Below are 22,736 nucleotides of genomic sequence, written 5' to 3'. Positions count from 1 at the left end.
TGATTGAGAGACCACTCATCTTGGGCACCGTGTGGAATTGAGATGAAGATTAAAAGTATTCTCAAGTCTTGTTTTTGAATTTTACTACACCAAAGTATGATTTCTTTTCTTTGTTCTAGAATTCAAGGCTACATATTATCTATCACGAATGAAGTAGATTCTTGTGTTGCTTCCGCTGTAGGTTTTGTATGAGATACAAAACCAGTTTTTCCAACATCTCCTTTGTAAAGGATTTCTCCATAATGGCCATGAACGGTTGCTCCCAGAGTGGCCAAATAAGCTTTAGCTGATCTTATTACTACAGAGTCAATTTGAACAATTAGAACTTGACCCAATTTTAAGTGCGGTCCATTTTTGGCTATACATGAATTTTCACAAATAAACTGCCCAAGGCTAATTATTCTAGACAATTCTTCACAATAATTATGATGGAGAAAATTCCAATTCAAATTGAATGGATTCAATACGATGTTACCACACGGATCAGGATTATTATAAATAGAAACCCTACCATTTTCATCCATTAAATAATATTTAAGCACTTGAAAAGTCTATTTGAAATTGTCTAGTTGTAAATATTTAGTTACCGAGATCTGATTATAAGTTATTAATTGGTAAAATGAATAAAAATGCGCAATTTGAGGGGTTCTTCCTAATCCTAAAGGTCCCAAGGAATTCCTAATTGGAATTAGACTATCTCTTTTCATTGATTCTTTTTTTATTACATCATTGTAATATTTTACATCGTTGAATGAACCCATTTGAAAACAATTAGATGATGACAAAATTATAAAATATTGGCATTCCTTATTCCTCTTCAATAATGTAGGAATAGTTACTTGATTTTGGTTAGGTGATTGTTGAATCCCTGCCTTGGAAGAAATAGAATAAAATGGATTGATACTGGTGTAGTCTGGCCTCTTATCAAAGATCAATCCTGAACCTGATGGATCTTTCCTTTTTCTGATATACGGAATATGAAATTTCACTAAATCGATTTGTAGAAAATCTCGACTCATGCCATTTGTATTTACTTCAACAAAGGGGCTTGGCTCATAAATGCGGAAAAAATGTTTTCCGGAAATCAATTTCAGTCTAACCAAACACAGCCCAAGTTTCAACCAAAAAGCTATGTTTAGAACAAGAAAACCAGCAAGAAAGCACGCAGGGTTTGTCAACCAATTAAACCCACCCCACCAAAAACAGAAAACACACACACAATATAAAAAGAGATGAAAGTAGACAGCCCACGATGATTGTTTAATAGTCATTTTATTTATCTATCACTTCTATAAAAAAAAAAAAAAAAACTTTTTTATTTTTTTATTTTATTCTATACATCTACAAAGGCTTGACTTCCTCATATATACTTCGCATGCTACATAATATCAACAGGTTCAAAAAATATCAGGTTTTTAGTAAAATACAAATAAAAATAATTAAAAAAGATTTTGATCTTCTTTTGATATATGAACTGTACAACTTGAATCCTGAAAATGTACAAGAAATGTACAAACGTGTTTAATCTGTCAATCTTCAAAGCGCTGAATCTCACCCATCATTATCCGGTTGCTGGAGACTTTGAAGCCAAGGAGGGCAGGATCAATCTGTCTTCCTTTCTTCCCTTTCTTTTTGCCACTTCGCCCTGCTTGTATGCCACCGTCAGATGACTCTGAAGGAGCCCCACTAGCTACATCAGTCTCTGGGAGAGCTGGTTTTTTGAGCATGTCTATGAATAATGTCTCGGAAACAGAAGCATCACTGGAAGACGAGGTCCTCTGAAAATGCACATCCTTCTTCCTAGATGCCTGATGGTCACCAACTAACTCACACCCACCTTCTGAAAGTGGGCCAAATTCTCCACATGGTAAATCAACCACTGAGTAACACAACAATGGAAGCAAAAGAACATTCTAAAATAAAAACCTACCATCAGAGGCTTCCATGCCCATTGCATTTTTTGGCTTGACAAGAGAAGCTGATGCTGGCTCCAACAAAACATCATGGGATGTATGAAAAGCGCTGTCAAACCCTTTAGTTAAAGTAGAGGGCAGCCTATCAAAATGGATAAAAAAAATACAAATTAACTTCTGGAAATATATTGAGCAACACCCAGTTAGCTAACATAGAATCACCATTCTCAAGTTTCCAACACAATTGACTAAACAGTTCAAGTGCCAAACATCACATCACACCACACCATACCCCCTCACACTCGCAAGCCACAGAGAGAGAGCGAGTTTGGTTGACAATCATATTTCAGCTGTTGGTCAAAAGCTCAAACTACGCAAAAATCATTCCCTACTCCGTCAATCATTATTATATTAAAAAAAAAAAAAATGAAACAAGCAAAAGGTACCTCAAGAAGCACAAATGGAGGTGTTATTGACCGCTGCCAAATTCTCTATCTCTAATTGTAGACTAATAGCAAGAGATTGAAAACATTCAAAGCCAGGACTCAAAAACAGCTCAAATTATGCAATCATTTTTGGGAGTTTTTGCTAGATCCTTATCTTGTCATCTGTCACACTAAGAACATAAAACAAGCATATGATGGCACAGAAAGTGCAATGTGAGGTGTTATTGACTGCTTGTCTATATTATCTTCTAAGAAAAAGTACAATTTACACCCTCGTGGTTTGGCCCTATCACAATTTAGTCCACAAACTTTCAATTGCTAAATTTGAACCCCCAAAGTTTATAAATTAAAATTAAATTGTTAGAGTTATGTCTAAAATTAACAAAATTTTCATTTTGGGAGCAAATTACCACTCAATTTCCTAGTAGGCTAAATTACAATTTACCAACTTGTGGTTTGGCCCTATCACAATTTCATCCACAAACTTTTTAATTGCTACATTTGGAGCCCTAAACTAAGATCACTATGAGGTCAAATGCCCCAAACATGCGGAAAATGCTTATCTTGGACATAACTCTAATGATTTTATTTTAATCCAAACCTTTTTTTTTATTTTTTTTGGTGGGGGGGGGGGGGGTGGTTGGGGTAGATATAGAAAGGTACAAACCATAGGAGGGTCAAATGTAGCAATTGAAAGTTTGCGGATAAAATAGGGATAAAAGCACACCGCAAGAGGTAAATCTTGATTTAGTATATCCTCTATCAATTGTGGAAAATTCATATTTCTTCAAAATTAAGTCAATCATTACAGACAATGGAAAAAGAAGTCAACCACAACAACAAATTTGAGCTGCTAGATTTTATTAAAAATAAAACAAGATGAGTTCATGTCCATTAGCAGGCTTCCATAATCCAAGCCATCATCTGATTGGACACCAAATAACCATGAAAAGCACTATATTTGACATAGAAGGAATGCAGATATAGCTCCCTAGTAGAAATGTCTCTTTTGATATGCATACGAATAAGTAATCCTAGTTGAAATATCCATGCTGCTTAAATACAAATCAATTTGCAACTTTTTCCCACTCAGAATGATCATTTATAAAATAAATTGTTCAATATTAAAAATTCAACACTTGACTAAGAATGGATAGGCCTACCTGTCATTACCAATGTCCTCTCCTCGGAGTGATTTATCTAATCCCATCTCATAACTGAATAAGCCTCCACCATCACCACCTGTACCATTTCATAGTGCTCCTAACATTGATTCAAGCGAAAATGAGATTTACTCAAGGAAGAAGATTATTCACCAACTTACCAGCACTACTCAGTGAGCTGTGCCTACTATGAGCATTAAAAAGTAGTTCCCTGCCCAATGCTGTCTCTGTTTTCTCTGACAAGTTTTCTGTGATCTCCAAAATTGAACTGCTTGTTGAAATCATACCCTTCGATCCATGTCTCTTCCCCATGTTTCCTTCTAACTCTAATAAGTCTTTATCTGTAGCTGATTTACCAATTAGGCTATTATTTACATAACCAACATGAGAAGTATCTTTAGTGCCCAATAAGAACGACTGGTCTCCAGAATTAGATCCAAAGGGAGACCTTTCACTCTTTCCCAAATTGTTGAACTTCTGTTCATTCACAGCCACACCAACAAAGTGATCCTGCAAGAAGGCACTTGAATTGGAGTCTTGAGGCCTTTTTGAGAAAGAGTCGTTCAGAAATAATTGTTGATCTGGAGGAAGATTAAAAGGAAAATTTGAATAATTTGACTCTGAATTCAGCAGAAATGTTTCCTGACTTCGGGAAGGTAATACAGAATGTTGATAATCAATTTCAGATGACTGTGCAGATTGAAGAACCATTTTTTTATGAAGGTCCATCAAACCTCGTCTTGAGTTCTCTTCACCTCCTGCAGATGCCCAAACATTTGAATCTACAGAAGATACATTAACTTCTGCCTCCATTCTTTGTCGCAAAGCTTCAAGATGCAATTGTTTCTTTTGTGCTTCAATCCAGCTATTTTCAACCCGACCATTGTTCCCAGAGGAGCAGCTCTGAATTGCATCTAGATGAGAAGCATAATACTCATCGGACGCTTTTTGGGGATGAGATGGGAAACCAGAAGAAAAAGAACCAAGTTGATCATCAGATTGCCTATAGAGTCGTCGCTCTTGTAGATCTAGACCATGAGAACTAGTGTTTACACTGTCCAAGTTCGTCCCAGGAGCACTAGCAGGAAGAGGCATTGACCTCCCGAAGGACATTGAGCTAGGATCATAAACACCTTGCTGAATTTGCTCCGGTAAAGCATGATTCCAGCTGAGATTTCTCAGTTGCTCCTCATGGGAGGAAAGCCTATTCTGTTGCAGGCAAAAATCTGGCGCGTTAAATCTAGCTGACACAGCCTGCTGATGACTAGTAGGATTTATGAAAAACTGACCAGCTTCATCAACTGACCAACGCCCACCATTATGCCTTTCCCCCTCCAACCCTAACTGCTGCCTCAATGTCATAGATAGTTGCTGTACCTGCGCCTGTTCTTGCTGTAGACGAAGATGCTGTTCTAATGTGATTGTATTTCCATGCTTTGGCTGCAACATAAGGTCCAAAATATCAGCCTGCCTGCCTTGGGCGGCATTCTGGCCAACTTTTGCTTGGATGATCTGCTCAATCATTGGATCAAGGTGCCTTGAAGAGTGAGAATTCAGCTGCAGCTCATGCAGAAGGTGCTTCCTCATTTGAATCTGATCAAAAGGGTTGTCTCTTAGAGGATCTATCTCTGACTGCCCATAACCAGGCTGAGATATCTGGTGATGCAGAAACTGCTGAATTTGAGACTGCTGCTGCTGTTGTTGCCGCAGTTTCATTTCATGGAGATGAACCTGCTGTTGCTGCAACAGATGCTGTTGTTGAAGCTCATGCCGTTGAAGTGCCAAAAGATGTTCCAGATCTGGCTCCAGATGATGGACTGCCTGCTGGGAATTAGGGTTATTGCTCTGAGACAAAACTAAACCAGAAGAATTCTCAACACCCAACCCTATAACATGTCTGAAGGGATGAGAAAGGAAATTCTGCTGTTGAAGTTGCTCCATTTGCAGTTTTTGTGGCATCAGATGCTCTGTCATGTCAAAAGCACTGCATTCTTGCTCCATGTGAGATATGTGAGGAATATCTAGAGAACCCAGATGAAAATTAGGGTTAGAATGTTTATTTCTTCTATAATCACCAGTCCATGTCTCACCAAAAGGTTGGTCAGCCATAGCACCCAAGGAGCTCTGACTCACAAAAGTGGCATCTCTCTTGACCAAAGGATCAACAAAGTGACCCTGATCACCCATACTTGATGACATATTGGATGATTGAGCACAACTGTCTTTGAGCTCAGACAATGAGAGGCCAAAAGGATGCATATTATCATCCTGATGATTACGCATGGCAGTTTCTGAATATTCATTTGCAAGGGAAGGATGTCGCATAGAACTGGAAAATGAACCGTGAATGTCAGTAGAAGGTCTCCGCAAAGAGTTACCATTGCTACTTCCAAGCCTTCCAGGAAAGATAACTTCTGTATAGAACAAAAAGAAGAGCAATCAAGATAGCAATATAAGCAGACACCAGATGATAACGATAACAGCATAACCATGCCAGAAAACTTACCATCATCTTTTCTAACAAAGTTTTGGAGACTATCATCATCGCGATACTGGAGCTCAGAATGATAACCCTGATTAAGCATTCTTGACTGAACACTAACACCAGAGGTAGCCTCATGTACAGATGGAGCAGACTTTTGACTACTTATAACAGCACAATCTTTATAGTCAAGTGCAGAAGAAGAAGCAGCCATATTCTCTTCTAAGATGCCTCCAACAGCATCAGATGGTTCTAAATTTGTAACCAGATCATCGCCAGAGGCACACCCAGATCTAAATCTAAGATGTGGCATGACACTACCAAGTTCTTGAAAAGGTGATCCGTCAGGGGCATCTGACAAGCGAACTGGTAAATCAGGTCCATAATAGCCTTGTTCAAACCACTTAATGATATCAACTCCCAGAAAAGGTCCCTGAGTTTCCCCTTGAGGATCAAGATAATACAAACTCCATTCCTCAGGTGGGATATCACTTCCCAGTGGATGCCCCTCCTCATAGTTATTTAAAGGTGGCTGATTACTGCTTGAAGTTTTCTGTAAAGACAGAAAATCAAACAGAGAACTTGAATCGTCAGGAAGCTGGCTGCCAAGTTCAAAGGAAGTAGCTGACTCAATGCCTTTCAACTTAAAGTGTTTCAAAATTGCAACTTCTTCTGCCTGGTTATTTTCACTAGATTTGAGTTCAGCAGCAGTACTGCTGGGATCACTAATCTCATTGACACTGCGGCAATCATAGCCCTCTGAAACTGTTGACATCAAGCCATTGGTTACTACCACACCAACTGCTGCTGGAAGATACCGATCTTCTTTATAAGAATCATGTTCTACAGAACAATACATAATTAACCCTATCATAAAAATGGCAACAATAAAGTTGCTTTCAACTTCAAAAACCCACAATCATCAAAAGCTAAAGGCTAAAAGCATCATTTTCTTACCCTCAATTCTATCAAACTGTGAACCACAAGTATCCAACCCCACGGCAACAGGAAATTGGCAAGAATCATTTAAATTAGCCACTACAAAAGATTCAACATTTTCTTCAGTATTACTAGTGGAACTCTGTCTCAGCCCACCTAGCGTCACATCACAGATGCCGGAACAATTCCAATCACAGAGAAACTTGAATTATTTTTTTTGGTAAGTAAAGAAAAGAGGAAAAAGAAAGTTAATGCTTCTTCGGAAACAGTCAGAAAATACAATTTGATTACCAGTGATATTATCATTTGATCCTCCATTCTTGCCTCTAAATGAGTTGCGTGACACTCCACTGCTATTGATTTTTCCCTTCCATATATCTCCAAGTACAACCTGCAAACATCACACGAACTACTTTAATATGGTAACAGTAACAAGTGAATGATAAAATCATTAAAACATGCATAAATATCGATATTAAAGTAAACGATTTACATACCTCTTCCTCCGCATCAGGTGCAACAAAAGACAATGGCTCAATAGAACCTACTTGTGTTATTGGTGATACATGCTCCATCCCATCAGGCGTGGCATTGAATGTTGGATCAGTCTTTTTCTTACGATAAATATCTAGAAGTTTTCCCCTAGGGTAGATATATATATCTTCATGGGGGCCAGATTTTCCTAGTATGCTGTTATTCTTATTAACAAGAACAGACCCAGTAGAAGATGCAGAGTTTGACCTTCCTCGTCCCTGAGCAAATCGCACATTTGCACCCTCCACCCGTCCTCTCTCCAACCCAAACCCTGGTGCAGTGCGGTGTGCTGCCAAGCCACCTGCATGAGCTTCCATACGATGGCGTGGCCTCCATTTATCACGAGAATCAGTGTCACGTTCAGAAGCTGCACGATTACTACCAACAAAAGATTGTTTGTCAGTGTCATTACCCTCTTTCTCTACATCTGTCCTCCTTTCAGTTCTAGAATTCTTTTCTTTGTCATCAGGACCCCACCTTGATGACCATTTGCTGTCTCTCCGGGATTCATGCCCAGAACTACGGCTATCTTGCCAGCGATCAGTCAAGGACAAGGCTCTATTCTCAGAAGTTGAGATGACATCTGCATGACGATCTTCTTTTCTGCGATCTCTTCTACCAAGTATGCCAGTGTCTCTCTCCTCTTCACGCCAGCGGCGATTCAATTCAACATCAGGAGCAGCCCTTCTCCGGTCTTTCTTTTCCTGAGACCCATCTAAACGCCAACCGTCTTTTGGGCTGGGATCTATGGAGTTTCCATGGGGCAAAGAACCAGGTGCACCCACTTCCTGTAATTCAGTAACAGGAATGTAGCAATTGTTTCTCACAGCCCTTCATCATGAAATATAGTTTGTTGAATGCATTGATGAATGGACATTGAATGGCTATTATAGTTTAATTAGTCCAGAAGAGTTGTTTCTTACTCCAATCTTATTTCTAGGAAATTATTGAGAAGTTTCAAATCTACAAGAGTAATGTATGGAACAGTCTTGCATTTTGTTATTTTGATGTCCATCTTTCAGAAAGAGCAATCTGTGGGAGAGTATCACTAATAACGTTCTATCATCAGCACTCTGAAATTTAATTATCGTTGACTGTGTTTATGTTTATGTTCTCTCATCAGAAACAATTTCTTGTCAATTATTAAGGAACATCTAACATTCAGCCCAATGTTTCCACACATTCAAATTCAACCACACAACAAATAAGGGAAAAATAGACTAAACCAGCATAGGCATTGCATTAAGGCAAATTATCAAAATATGGAAAAAGAGAATCGTCCTTCCTATTACTCACATATCACAGTGCCCATTTTACATAGCTCATGACTGGTCTCATCATAATATGGAAAAAAGTAATAATCATTCCTGTAATTCAACAAATGGGAAAAAAAAAAACAAAGGAAAGGACTAAAGTAAATTTTTGTACCCCCAAAATGCCAGCAGTTAATGCCTTAGCATCAGCTGGTTTAGCATAGAGCCACTGTGGTGAAAGAGGAATATTGCTTTCAGATGCTACTTGGTCTGCATTTTAAACAAAAATATTATTATTAAATTTTACTAAAGTTAACATTACCACAAGAAAATGCAAAGAAGAAAAACAATTTTTTTTTTTTAAAAGTATAAGAAATTGAATTATTAACACAAATTGAAAGGAAAATCACACAGTACAAGTTTGTATTGTTAGATTACAAAAATATGGACTTAAAATGCCATGCACTTACCTTTTGACTCATCGAGTAACCCCAAAAGTGTCTTGTCCTCACCATTTCCTCCAATGGCTTCATCTACCATAACACAAACACCAAATGCTTACAAAATAATACGTTACTTACATTTATTAAAAAGCAAAGCACAGAAACATCATCCAGAAAAATAAATATTTCAACAACTGCAACAACAAATCCCAAATTTTTGGGGTTGGCTATGCTCAACCTTTTGTTGCAATAACAAAACACAAACAATTCAGCAAAGGCTTAGAGAGTTCCCAGAAAAAATAAAATACTAAAACCAGATAATTTGAACTATTTCCAACACTATTATATAAATCAGGATAGCATTTCTATCCCCCCAACTCAAACCCATATGTACTAAAGGCGATCCAAACTCTCGACATATCATGCCACAGATCAAAAGATCTTCTTAGATAAAGCTTTATACATAAAAGAAAGACAATAACAACACAGTTAAAACCCTATCTCTAATAGTTTCAACTTATGACGTCTACTCTTGATAATTTCTATTAATTGACAACAAGAGACTTTATCAGTTGAGCGAACTGGAACCACGTATCTCCAATTCAATAAACACAAAATTACGGCACGGAACATTCAATAATTGTAAGTCCTAAATTCTCAAACTAAACCTTCAACTAATCAAATTATACTTAGGAATCACTTACACGAACACCAACATATAATCCAAATAATAATAACAAAACCAAAACTTGATAATCAAATTTATTTAGCAACCTTAGCAATCGAAAATTAATATTGAATTATATGTACAGAAATGGAAAAAAATGAATACAGATTGAGATGTTTATGGATCAGGAAGATAAAGAGAGAAACAAATTCAATGAAATGAGAAATATGAAAACGAAAACGACAATGCAAATGAGCAAAAAAAAAAAAAGAGGTAATAAGAGCAAAAAAAAAAAAAACCTGTCGCTTTGGAGGAGGAGAGATCGTTTGGCAGATTGGCCTTGCCGTCGTCAGCCATGGTCGCCGTCGTCGTTTTGAAGGATTCCAAAATTGCACGAATTTTAGAGAGTGGAGAAGAAGAGAATTAAACGGATTGTCGTTTTGCAACTAGGAGGGAGAGAGAGAGAGAGAGAGAGAGAGAGAGAGGGATTGAATTTTGGGTTTGATTTTTTATCAGAACAGCCAAAGGAGGTGAATTTCTCAGTCTTCAAAAAATTCAATTTATATGTATCTAAATCTAATATTATTAAAGCCTTTATAAATTTTAATAATAATAAAAATAAATTATTATTTATACCTTCTAGAATTCTAGTACTACTTCTATTAAAAAATTAAATTAAAATAAGATTTGAAGTACTTAAAAAACTTTTTTTTTTTTTTATCATTTTGAAAATAATAATAAATAATCATTCTCTTGATTGGAAATAATAGTAATTATTATTATAGTATTAATTAACAATTCGAATATTTAAAACAAATTTTTTTATAGCATTAAAAATCATGTTTGCATCACCACTTCAAGACATGGTTGACATATATTAAAGGTCTATTTGTATTGCGCGTCCGCGTTTCAAGCCTTTTTTTTTTTAACCAACGTGTTATGTATTGTTCATTGGTCATGAATAGTGTATTTAGGCCAATAAACAATGTCAAACAGTAATAAACAGTAAAAAAAATTATTTTTTTATTGTTTTCAGTTTTTAGTTTTTCGCAAAATAAGTTGTATCCAAACGCACACTAATTAATGCCATATTCATTGATGAAGTAACTTTTTCTACTCAAAATCTATTAAGGTGCTTTATTCCTAAGCAAATAATTACATGTGGGTGCATTTGTTTTTTTTTATTATTATTACCTTCTTTTCTAAAAATAATGTAAAGTTTTGGAAAGTTGCAAAGAGGTAAGCTGTAAGTGTAAAAAAAAAAAAAAAAAAAAAAAGAAAGGAGAGTGGGAAAAACAAAAATGAAAAGTATATTTTAACCTTAAGTTAGGGGTATAATAACAAATTAAATATTTTCTTTTGATAATTCAAGACGGGGTATTTCAACCTTGGACTGACGGCTTTATTGGAAATAGTAAGAAGTGCTAATTGAGCTACAAGCGTCTTATAAAAACTTAAATATTGTAATTTTAAAAGTTTTTAATTAAATATTAAGGTTTTAAAAAAGAAATAAATTAAATCATGTAGTTTTAAAAGTAACAAAATAAATTATTGTCAATAACTTTGTAAATTAATGGTATTATTTGCTTTTCTTTATAAAAAGAAGTTCGAATCCACCATCCTTCATTGTTGTAATTGTCGAATCATCAAAAACATAAAATTAATCTTGAAATTTCAAAAAGTAACAAATTAAACATTTAAATGGAATGCAATTGTATATAAAATTGCTTTGTTACTTTTTGAAACTTCAAGATATAATTACTTTTGAAATTACAGAACTTTTCAAAAGTCTTGTAACTCAATTAAGGAACAACTTTACTTAGTAAAGATAATGAACTAGTGCCATAAAATCTCACAAAAAAACTGTAGGGTAAAATACTATTTTAGTCCCTAAACTTTATTAAAAGTTTGTTTTTTGTTCCTAAATTTTAAAAGATTCTTTTTTTCATCCCTAAACTTTGTAAAGAGTTTTTTGAATAGTATTGAGACAAAAATAAGGATGAAAAAATAACTTTTTCAATAGTTTAGAGATGAAAAAACAAACTTCTAATAAAGTTTAAGGACATAAATAAAATATTTTCAATAGTTTAGGGATGAAAAACAAACTTTTGGTAAAGTTTAGGAACCAAAATAGTATTTTACCCAAAACTATATATATATTATACAAGTAATATATTGATTATTCTCTAAAGTTGAAAAAGAGGAGAAGACGTATTTTTATTTCATTTTTTCCCCCTTGGAAATCAATTTTTAAATTGCTTGAAGACAAAGTTAAAGCTGATGCAATCGCTCATAATTAGATTTATATTTATTTTTTTATTTTTATAAATAATCATAATTATAGCATTTTTCTTTCTTTAAAAAGAATACTACTTTAAATAGTCACGGGATATATAAAATAAACTGGTTAAAAAAAGAAGCATTTTCTTAATTTGGGAGCCATTTCTCAGTAGACTAAATTATGAATTTATGATAAAAATAGTCAAGATTCAGTAAATCTTAGCTTCTTAAACTTTTTTCTCAAGTTTAATTTCCTAAACTTGAATAGCTTTTTTTTTTTTTTTTTTTTTTCTTCGAGAATGCAAACTTGAATAGTTGATAAGTAGTAGAAACACTCCATATTTAATATAAAAGCTACGGGCACACAAAAATGAGGGAAATAAATCACTTTGGCCTTGCATGAGAGCATGAGGTGAAATGCAATTCATATCAAATAACCTATACCTTTGTGAGGAGAAGGTATTCCATGTATCATCTCTCTAACATGTGATTATATAATATACAATGAATAGGAAGATATTTAAGATAAGTTACTTTGTAAGAGTCATCATTGTGTACAACTCCTCCCCTTCTTCTTTCATCATACAGCATTCTAGTTGATGGATGCATCATGATTATTTTGCAACTAAAAGATAAATGGTAATGATTAATGTTTTGTAGGGTTACTAAAGATAAAGGGTAAGATTAATGTATTGTAGGGTTTAAGAATTCTGCAGACTAACCTAGACTACCTCGAACTAAGCTTATCATATAGAAAAACAACTTCACAAATTAGCTCAATATTTTTCGGTTATTGATGTGCTTAAATAATCCACCAGATTAACGTTTTACACTTTGGTTAATGCCATGTTTCAGCAATAATATTTTATAGAAAATTGGTATTTTTTAAAAAGTATTTTCATATAAAACTATCTTATTTTTCTATGTGTTACAGTAATTTTAAATGAGTTGAAAAATATTTTCTTAACTTCCCTTATTTAGTTAAAAAAAAGCTTGCTATGACACAAATGGAGTTTTTTTTTTTTTTTTTTAATCTAATAAAAAAATAATCTCTAAAAATAAATTATACTTTTTTTATTGATCAAAGATAATTTTCCTTTTTTTTTTTTTTTTTAAACGTTACCAAACACTGAAAATGAAAAATATGAAAAAAAATATTTTTACATAAAGTTTCATAGAAACAAACGGGTAAGTTGGAATTGAGAACACAAATCAAACGGGAATGGTATATGAAACTTGCGAGTGCTATTAATATGTGCAAGAAACACCACAAACTAAATTAGAGACTTTTAATTCACTAAAGTCTGGCCACACATCACATATGAAATCAGGCAACCCCGACCCAATAAAGCCGCACATTAAAAAGACAAAAAGAAGCAAGAAATCATTAACAGACAGTAAGGCCTTAAAAACATTAGGACCTACTCTAAATTAACGTCAGAGAAGGATGCATAAATGCCTTAAACAAGAGAGGGTATCCTGTGTTGGGATCCACTGAATCTTATTCCAAACATTTTTCCAACCGACCATCTTTCAAAGAAAAATATAATCCTTATTACACAAGCCAGAGCATTTTCATTTGTTAGGTTCCTCTGAAAGGGCATAACTAGAAAATATTGGTCTCATAAGACTAATCAACATCTACTAGGTCATATAAAAATAGTACGATTATTAAAATATGAAAAAAGAAATTTTAAAAATCATAATCTCCATGAGCTCTACCTTAAATGGCATTTCATCACTCCACAGACATTGACAGAAATAAAATAAAGGCACATATCCGGTTTATGCTTGGGGATCTTATCAGTAGCGAGTGAAAATTGCAAAATGGGGGGTTCAAGTTGCTTCTTATACCAAAAATAAGGAATCATGATAGTCTCACCCGAAAGCTATGAATGCAAGGCAGCTTAAACATAAACACCAACATTAGCTGTTCCTTAATTTATATAAGCTGCCTCTAAAAAGAAACAAAACTCAAGTAGTTAAAGCAAATAACCTTGAACAAACAAAATTCTAGATAAAAACAGCTCAGACAGACAATCATATCTAAGTAACAAGAAGAAACACATAATCGTGGCTCCTAAGTCATCCTCTGAGCAGCTTCCTTAGCAAGAAGTCTCTCTTTGGCCTTGGTTTTGGCCTGGGATTTGGAACCCATGATTCCACCACCCCACTTTTTCCTGTACTCGTCGTACTTGTCGTTGAAGTTGGCCTGGAAGAACAAGAAACGTTGCAAATTAAGTTAATCGATACAAAAGCAGCTTCAACAGTAGACAATATATACAAGACAAGTAATTCTTCATCACCTTGATAGCCTCTAATATCTTGCTGAACTCCAACTTATCTTCATTCTTGACTGTTGTCAAGCACAAAACTGAAGCAGTTTTCTTGTGGACAATCTATCAGAAAGGAAATCAACTTGGGTTTCAATTCACAATTGCAATTTTAAGGGGAAGAAATTAAAATAGAACAAGATTACTGGCTTGATTACCGATCCCAAGCGGGCTTTTCCTTTCACAATGCAGTATGGGATTTCCATCTTCCTGCACAATGCTGGAAGCCAGACAACCAACTCGATTGGGTCCACATCATGTGCAATGACAACCAGTTGAGCTTTGTTCTGCAAGAAGAAGACATTATAAAAAGCTGCTACTAAGAAAACCGTCCACTAACACAGAGGAATGTTGGTAAATGTATGCTTTTGAATTAACAAAGCAAAATACTACCTGCTCGATGAGGTATGTGACATGGTTGAGACCATACTTCACAACGATAGGCTTCTTTGCTTCAACAGTTTTGCCTTCAGATTCAGCCTGAGCCCTTTTCAAGAGACGCTCTCTCTTTGCAGCCTTGTCCTCGGGCCTGTACTTGAGTAGCATCTTGAACAAGTTTGTTGCTGCCCATATGAGTTTAAAAGAAGACCACAACAAAGTCAAACACAATTGCACAACCCAAAGCGATAGATTCAAAAGCATTTCGCTTAAAAATAATAGAGAGATGCAAGCCCAGAGGCAATTATATCATATACTTGAACGACACAGCCCTATAGAAATCCATATCCATAGTATAACAAAGACCATACTTAAAATGCCATTAAAAAAAACACACAACTGGCTAACAGATTACATCAGGGAGCTATCAAATTACTCCCATTAGGCCAGACCGGCCCAGACAACTATAAGTCTTGAGCCTTCAATCAAGGAGAGCACATCACACGATATCTTTAAAATTAGGCCCAATTAACCATTCCATGTTTTTCTAGACTAACCATTTCTTTAAAGACAATAATTATAGGATTCATATTATAAAGCTATTCGTCGCATAAATCTAATGTAAATTTAATAACAACACATATAATGTTCCTAGATAGAGAACAATACCACACAACCAAGTTCAGCCATGGTTCAAATAATAACTCATAAATCACATGAATTAATTCAAAGTGGCCAAACCAAGCATGAAACCTCCATCGTGTTACAACAATATGGTTCGAAAAATCTCAAATAATTGGAGCAGTAAAAAAAAAAAAAAGAGTAAGAATCAAATGGTATACATACCCAGGTTCTTGTCGAGGGTTTTGGTGAACTGGTTGAGAGCTGGTGGGACCTTGAGCCTCTGCTTGAGGATCCTTTTCTTCCTCTGAAGCTGAACAGTCTTAGGCCATTTGACGAATCGGGTCAGATCTCTCTTCGGTGGCAAAGCCCCACCGATCCCAAACTGCTTAGGACGCTTCTCGAACAATGGGTTCAACACCTTCTCCGTCTTCTTCTTCGATGCTGCTGCTGGCACTGGTGCCTTTCCACCTCTCTTTGGAGCCTTCATCGTTCACAAAAACACAGAAACGCTTAACCAGTCAGAAGAATAGAATACATACAGAAATGAAAACGAGAAAAGAGAGAGAGACTGACCATTTGTGGCGATGTGTTGGAGGTCTCGTCTGGTTTACCTTTGCTAACGGCAGAGGAAGAAAAACCCTAGTGCGGTATCCTATATATATAGAGGGCCGTTTTGGGTTTTCTATTCTGAAGGGACAATGTTGTATTCGTGTGTGAGCGATGTGTCAACGTATTTGGGCTGCAAAAAGCTTATAGCCCATTTGGGCTAAGGTATAAAGTTTTCGGTCAGTCAGCGTTGGGCTTCTCAAACCCAATCATAATTAGGGTCAAATGGGTGGGTCATTAATGAATTCGGTGATTTAAGCTTTAATTAGCATGCAGGTAGGGAGGTTTTAATAAAATCAGTCATTCAGGCTATACCCACCTACACTATGAGTTGTTTCAAACTCCCTAAAGGTCTTGTTAAGGAATTGGAGGTTTTAATCGGGAAATTTTGGTGGGGGTACACTAGTGATAACAAGAAAGTCCATTGGGTTAAGTGAGATTGGTTATGTGAGGCCAAGGAAGTTGGGGGATTGGGGTTCAAAGAAATAGAGAAGTTCAATGATTCCCTTCTGGCTAAGCAGGTGTGGCGTATGATAAATAATCCAAATTCTCTATGCCATCGTGTGTTCAAAGCTCAATTTTTCCGAGATTGCTCAATTTTGGAGGCTAAAGATTCAACTGTTGGGTCCTATGCTTGGAAGAGTATCCTAAATGCTAGGGATGTGATCCATAAAGGTATGGTATGGAGAATAGGGAATGGGCAATCAATGAGAATTAAAGAAGACAATTGGCTTCCAGTTAAAGCTAATAAAAAAGTGATTTCCCCCCCCCCCCCCTCACAGCTGTCCAACTCGAGACTAAGGTGGGTTCTTTGATAAACCATGAGCTTGGAGTGTGGAAAACAGAGTTGGTGGAAAGGCTTTTCCTCCCTCATGAAGTATTTGTGATCTTAGGAATCCCTTTAAATAATAGGCTGCCACTTGATAGTATCAGTTAGGGTCTAACTCCAAACGGTTCTTTTTCAACCAAAAGTGCATACAAAATGATCATTGCCCTAGATAACAATGGTGTTGCAAGAAGCTCTACTCCTGATTCTCAGCGCAATTTTTGGAAAAATTTATGGAGCTTAAGGGTGCCAAACAAGGTGAAACACTTTGCTTGGCGTGCATGCAAATCTATGTAAGATAGCCCCTGAGGACACTCTTCATGCTCTGTGGGCATGTAGTAAGTTGGAAGAAGTCTAGAATATGCTATCTTGGACTCAATATGCCACTCACGCTTGTCCACTGAGCTTTAACAATTTATTGGACTGTTTCTTGCAGGTACATAAGGATTTTAGAAAGGAAATTTTCATAATGGTGGCCTGGACTATTTGGAATTGCCGAAATGCTTTGAAGTTTGGCCACTTGACAGTTTCAATGAACTACGTTGTCCCAAGAGCATGAGCACTACTTCAAGAGTTCTTGTATTACAAAGCCAATTTCAATGCGGCGGTTTTCAGACAAGGCTCCTTGACAGGGATTGGAGTGATCATTCGCGATAATAGAGGCAAAGCTATCGGTGCATTATCTATGCCAATCCCACTGTCCAATTTAGTTGTTGTCTTGGAAGCTTTAGCATGCCGTAAAGCTCTCCTCTTTGCCAAAGAAATCAGTCTGAGACAGGTGGTCTTCGAAGGAGATTCTGCCATGGTCATTCAAGCAGTCACCCATGGCAACTCTGAGTTAGCGGAGTACAAACACATCGTTGAAGACATTAGGATATTAGCTGCAAATTTTGATTTTATTCAATTTAGCCATGTTAAACGCAATTGTAATGTTGTTGCAAATTTTGATTTTATTCAGTTTAGCCTTGTTAAACGCAATTGTAATGTTGTTGCGGATGCCCTTGCCAGGAAAGCTAAAGACTCTTTAAACTTAAATGTTTGGCTTGAAGAGGTGCTAGAGGACATTGCCCCTCTTCTTTTGTTTGATATTCCTTGTTATGCTATTTTCTCCCCTGGCCGTTTTGGTCTGGGCTCTCAAAAAAATAAAAAACCATCTACCAGGTTATATATATATAGTACGATTATTATATGAAAATGGAAATTTTAAAAATCATATTCTCCCATGAGCTCTACCTTAAATGGCATTTCATCACTCCACAGACATTGTCAGACAAATAAAATAGAGGCACATATCCGGTTTAGGCTTGGGGATCTTATCATTAGAGAGTGAAAATTGCATAATGGGGGGTCAAGTTGCTTCTTATACCAAAAAGAAGGAATCATGATAGTCTCACCCGAAAGCTATGTATGCAAGGCAGCTTAAACTCCAACATTAGCTGTTCCTTAATTTATATAAGCTGCCTCTAAAGAAACAAAACTTATGTAGTTAATGCAAATAACCTTGAACAAACAAAATTCTAGATAAAAACAGCTCAGACAATCATATCTAAGTAACAAGAAGAAACACATAATCATTGCTCCTAAGTCATCCTCTGAGCAGCTTCCTTGGCAAGAAGTCTCTCTTTGGCCTTGGTTTTGGCCTGGGATTTGGAACCCATGATTCCACCACCCCACTTTTTCCTGTACTCATCGTACTTGTCATTGAAGTTGGCCTGGAAGAACAAGAAACGTTGCAAATTAAGTTAATCAATACAAAAGCAGCTTCAACAGTAGACAATATATACAAGACAAGTAATTCTTCACCACCTTGATAGCCTCTAAGATCTTGCTGAACTCCAACTTATCTTCATTCTTGACTGTTGTCAAGCACAAAACTGATGCAGTTTTCTTGTGGACAATCTGTCAGAAAAGGAAATCAACTTGGGTTTCAGTTCACATTTCCAATTTTACAGGGAAAGAAATTAAAATAGCACAATATTACAGGCTTGATTACCGATCCCAAGCGGGCTTTTCCTTTCACAATGCAGTATGGGATTTCCATCTTCCTGCACAATGCGGGAAGCCAGACAACCAACTCGATTGGGTCCACATCATGTGCAATAACAACCAGTTGAGCCTTGTTCTGCAAGAAGGCATTATAAAAAGCTGATACTAAGAAAACCGTCCACTAACACAAAAGAATGTTGGTAAATATACGCTTTTGAATTAACAACGAAAAATGGGCAAAACTTTAATACAGTACCTTAAGTACAGTACTTTAGATTCCCCTTTTAATATTAAGACATGTGGCACTTAGCTAGAGACACTAAACGGCATTAAACTTTTACACGGACTGAGGAAATCCAACAACTCATTCTCTTTCACTTCAATTGAAATCAAGAAACAAAACTCTCCCAATCCACTCATCTTTGCTAGAAATCAAGTACCCATACCTCTTGAACAGCCATCAATGACCACCTTCGATTGTAACAAACTGTAGAACTCATCATATCCACCAGCAATAGCAGAATTTTCATGCACCCAATTGCTTGGCTTATGAGAATATATCTTTGGAAAGAGATTAGGTGGACATTAGTTTTGAAAATATACCTTTAGAAAGAGATCTGATGGCTCATTCTTCCAATTGATAACACATTGACCAAACATTGCGACCATAGTTCAGAACGTGTCAACAAAAACCATGGACAGCAAATCTTGACACCCTCTCTCCAACCAGTTGAAGTTGCAGGAAAAAAATCTACAAAGATCCTAAATTGGATAAATTACTGAAGTGGGTTTGCATAACCTCCATTTACCACCGTGAATTTATCAAGTACAACACTAAATCAGTAATTCTTGACTAATTCTCTCATCTAACCTAAAAAAATTGAACCTAAAACTCTAATTAATCTTCAAACCCAGAACCTGTATATTTGCATAACCACCCAAAACTTGTGTATAATGGAGAAAATCCATTGTTATGGATCAAAGGGGCTAGATTTGAGTATGGAAAATTGCCAATCTGTTGTCTCCCACCTTCCAATTTCCAAAGCCTTGGAGTTCCACCTCTGATTCGAATTCCAAGCCCAACACCACTCCCATCAAAGCAAGTCTATCAAAATTGTTTGATTTCTCTTCAAAAGGGTATGAGAGCTTGATTTCTAGCAGAGATAGAAGAGGGGTTGAGAGAGTTTCACTTCATGAAACAGAAAATACAGCTGCTCTCCGTGCAAAATTTTAACACCGTTTAGTGTGTTTAGTTAAGTAGCCACATGTCTTAATATTAAAAGGGGAACCTAAGGTACTGGACATAAGGTACTACATCTAAGTTTTGCCCAAGAAAAATACTACCTGCTCGATGAGGTATGTGACATGGTTGAGACCATACTTCACAACAATAGGCTTCTTTGCTTCAACAGTTTTGCCTTCAGATTCAGCCTGAGCCCTTTTCAAGAGACGCTCTCTCTTTGCAGCCTTGTCCTCAGGCCTGTACTTAAGTAGCATCTTGAACAGGTTTGTTGCTGCTCATATGAGTTTAAAAGAAGACCACAACAAAGTCAAACACAATTTCACAACCCAAAGCAATAGATTCAAAAGCATTGCTCTTTAAAATAATAGAGAAATGCAAGCCCAGAGGCAATTATATCATAAACTTGAATGACACAGCCCTATAAAAATCCATATCCATAGTATAATAAAGACCATACTTACATATAAAGACAATGCCAGTAAAAAAAAAAACACAACTGGCAAACATATTACATCAGGGAGCTATCGAATTACTCCCATTAGGCCAGACCGGCCCAGACAACTATAAGTCTTGAGCCTTCAATCAAGGAGTGCACATCGCACTATATCTTTAAAACTAGGCACAATTAACCACTCCATTTTTTCTAGACTAACCATTTCTTTAATGGCAATAATTAAAGGCAAGAACACATTCACAATTGACAAATGTAAAGTAACAAGGAAACAAAATGAAAATGGTTCATATTATAAAGCTATTCGTCACATAAATCTAATGTAAATTTAATAACAACACATATAATGTTCCTAGACCGAGAACAATACCACACAACCAAGTTCAGCCATGGTCCAAGTAATAACTCATAAATCACATGAATTAATTCAAAGTGGCCAAACCAAACATAAAACCTCCATCATGTTACAACAATATGGTTCGACAAATCTCAAATAATTCGAACAGTAAAAAAAAAAAAAGTACGAATCAAATAGTATACATACCAAGGTTCTTATCGAGGGTTTTGGTGAACTGGTTGAGAGCTGGTGGGACCTTGAGCCTCTGCTTGAGGATCCTCTTCTTCCTCTGAAGCTGAACAGTCTTAGGCCATTTGACGAATCGGGTCAGATCTCTCTTCGGTGGCAAAGCCCCACCGATCCCAAACTGCTTAGGGCGCTTCTCGAACAATGGGTTCAACACCTTCTCCGTCTTCTTCTTCGATGCTGCTGCTGGCACTGGTGCCTTTCCACCTCTCTTTGGAGCCTTCATCGTTCACAAAAACACAGAAACGCTTAACCAATCAGAAGAATAGAATACATACAGAAATGAAAATGAGAAGAGAGAGAGAGAGAGACTGACCATTTGTGCCGATGTGTTGAAGGTCTCGTCTGGTTTACCTTTGCTAACGGCAGAGGAAACAAAACCCTAGTGCGGTATCCTATATATACTAGGGCCGTTTAGGGTTTTCTTTTCTGAAGGCGCGAGGTGTATACGTGTGTGAGCGATGTGTCAACGTATTTGGGCTGCAAAAGCTTATAGCCCATTTGGGCTGAGGTATAAAGTTTTCGGTCAGTCGGCGTTGGGCTTCTCAAACCCAATCATAATTAGGGTCAAATGGGTGGGTCATTAATGAATTTGGTGATTTACGCTTTAATTGTTTCCATTAACGTTTTCTGAAAAATTGTTTATTTTTTAAATGGTATATTTTAGAAAATTGTCTCATTTTTCAATTTTTGGTAACAACTTTAAAAATAAGTTTGAGAATGTTTTCTGATATTTGGTATGCAATTTTTTTTAAAAATATTTCTTGTATAATTTAAAACATGTGTATTATATAAACCAACTAATGTAATCATTATAAATAAAAAACCAAAAATGAATTTGGTTTTCATACTAAAATTCTGACAATAAATACAATCAAAATTAATTAGTTGTTAAATTTTTATGATCTCCACCACTCATATTACTCATATATATGGACCGTAGTACACACACACACATATATATATATATATATATAAATTTTACAGGGGAATACATTTTCAATAAGTATAAATAACGATAATTTTTAATTGTCTACTCTTTTTGTTAGTATACTAATTGTCTACTATGGTTAACTACAAGTCTTCAATATTACTTTAAATTATATATTTACATAATATATTTGCATAATATATCATCACTGCATAAAGTATTTGCCAACAAAAAAAGTATCTGCTAACAAATGCAAATCTCTTAAGTAATTATCATTCATTATATAACAATATTATTAGTCCACGGTAAAGATTGTCTCATGTAAAAGCAATTTAGAGCAATATAGGTACTATGTTTAAAATTTTCATCTTTTACTTCATCCATTCTTTCTTCTTCTTTTGTTTTTATTTATTTATTTGCACTTTATGTACGAAAAAGAAGTAACTTCTGCTAGGAATCCATCAAACCGAAAATTTCTTAGAGAAAAAAGAAAATCAAGCTTGAAATTCAAAGCAAAGAATTAAGATTTTGGTAGAAAGGAATGAAATAATTACCTTTGCAAATTTGTTTTCTTTTGCAAGTTGGAGCTATTGATCAATCAGTGAAGAAAAAAAAAATCTAATCAAAGAATTGTGTTACAGAGGGGAAGAGAAAC

General features: G+C 35.9%; 3 protein-coding genes across 7 annotated transcripts; all 3 read right to left on the bottom strand.

Annotated features, from left to right (window-relative positions):
- Positions 1-1,436: 1,436 nt before the first annotated feature.
- Positions 1,437-10,372, bottom strand: LOC115976407. Of its 5 annotated transcripts, XM_031097669.1 has the most exons (12): positions 10,140-10,372; positions 9,201-9,263; positions 8,906-9,000; positions 7,955-8,265; positions 7,441-7,855; positions 7,235-7,334; positions 6,962-7,099; positions 6,029-6,871; positions 3,684-5,936; positions 3,523-3,601; positions 1,931-2,055; positions 1,437-1,858 (listed from the first exon to the last, which is right to left on the bottom strand). In XM_031097669.1, the coding sequence occupies exons 1-12, from the start codon at positions 10,195-10,197 to the stop codon at positions 1,530-1,532; spliced, it is 4,809 nt and encodes a 1,602-aa protein (XP_030953529.1). In that variant the 5' UTR covers positions 10,198-10,372; the 3' UTR covers positions 1,437-1,529. The 5 variants fall into 5 exon arrangements, with proteins under 5 accessions (XP_030953529.1, XP_030953525.1, XP_030953527.1 ...); XM_031097665.1 differs by having other exon boundaries at positions 7,441-8,265; XM_031097667.1 differs by having other exon boundaries at positions 1,437-1,840; positions 7,441-8,265.
- Positions 10,373-13,940: 3,568 nt separating this feature from the next.
- On the bottom strand, positions 13,941-16,139 carry LOC115976405 (60S ribosomal protein L7a-1). Its single transcript, XM_031097662.1, has 6 exons — positions 16,029-16,139; positions 15,678-15,936; positions 14,847-15,016; positions 14,612-14,740; positions 14,427-14,519; positions 13,941-14,332 (listed from the first exon to the last, which is right to left on the bottom strand). The coding sequence occupies exons 1-6, from the start codon at positions 16,029-16,031 to the stop codon at positions 14,201-14,203; spliced, it is 786 nt and encodes a 261-aa protein (XP_030953522.1). The 5' UTR covers positions 16,032-16,139; the 3' UTR covers positions 13,941-14,200.
- A 2,045-nt stretch (positions 16,140-18,184) lies between these two features.
- On the bottom strand, positions 18,185-21,577 carry LOC115976406 (60S ribosomal protein L7a-1). The gene is made up of 6 exons (XM_031097664.1): positions 21,467-21,577; positions 21,112-21,370; positions 20,218-20,387; positions 18,881-19,009; positions 18,694-18,786; positions 18,185-18,599 (listed from the first exon to the last, which is right to left on the bottom strand). The coding sequence occupies exons 1-6, from the start codon at positions 21,467-21,469 to the stop codon at positions 18,468-18,470; spliced, it is 786 nt and encodes a 261-aa protein (XP_030953524.1). The 5' UTR covers positions 21,470-21,577; the 3' UTR covers positions 18,185-18,467.
- Between the last annotated feature and the right edge of the window lie 1,159 nt (positions 21,578-22,736).

This window comes from Quercus lobata, chromosome 2 (genome assembly GCF_001633185.2).
Source record: "Quercus lobata isolate SW786 chromosome 2, ValleyOak3.0 Primary Assembly, whole genome shotgun sequence".
NCBI classification, from domain to species: Eukaryota; Viridiplantae; Streptophyta; class Magnoliopsida; order Fagales; family Fagaceae; genus Quercus; species Quercus lobata.
This window is presented reverse-complemented; position numbering and strand designations above follow the sequence as displayed.

Bases quoted from the DNA above. Each gene is read 5' to 3' on its own strand.
- LOC115976407 (XM_031097665.1), bottom strand. From the start codon at position 10,197: ATGGCTGACGACGGCAAGGCCAATCTGCCAAACGATCTCTCCTCCTCC. The intron at 9,264-10,139 runs GTTTTTTTTTTT...GTGTTATGGTAG, and splicing joins CTCCTCCTCCAAAGCGACAG to ATGAAGCCATTGGAGGAAAT. The intron at 1,859-1,930 runs GTAGGTTTTTAT...TACCATGTGGAG, and splicing joins GGGCATGGAAGCCTCTGATG to AATTTGGCCCACTTTCAGAA.
- LOC115976405 (XM_031097662.1), bottom strand. The intron at 15,017-15,677 runs GTATGTATACCA...TCATATGGGCAG, and splicing joins AACCCTCGACAAGAACCTGG to CAACAAACTTGTTCAAGATG. The intron at 14,520-14,611 runs GTAATCAAGCCA...CCTTTCTGATAG, and splicing joins GAAAAGCCCGCTTGGGATCG to ATTGTCCACAAGAAAACTGC.
- LOC115976406 (XM_031097664.1), bottom strand. The intron at 19,010-20,217 runs GTAGTATTTTTC...GCCTTCTTGCAG, and splicing joins TCACATACCTCATCGAGCAG to AACAAGGCTCAACTGGTTGT. The intron at 18,787-18,880 runs GTAATCAAGCCT...CTTTTCTGACAG, and splicing joins GAAAAGCCCGCTTGGGATCG to ATTGTCCACAAGAAAACTGC.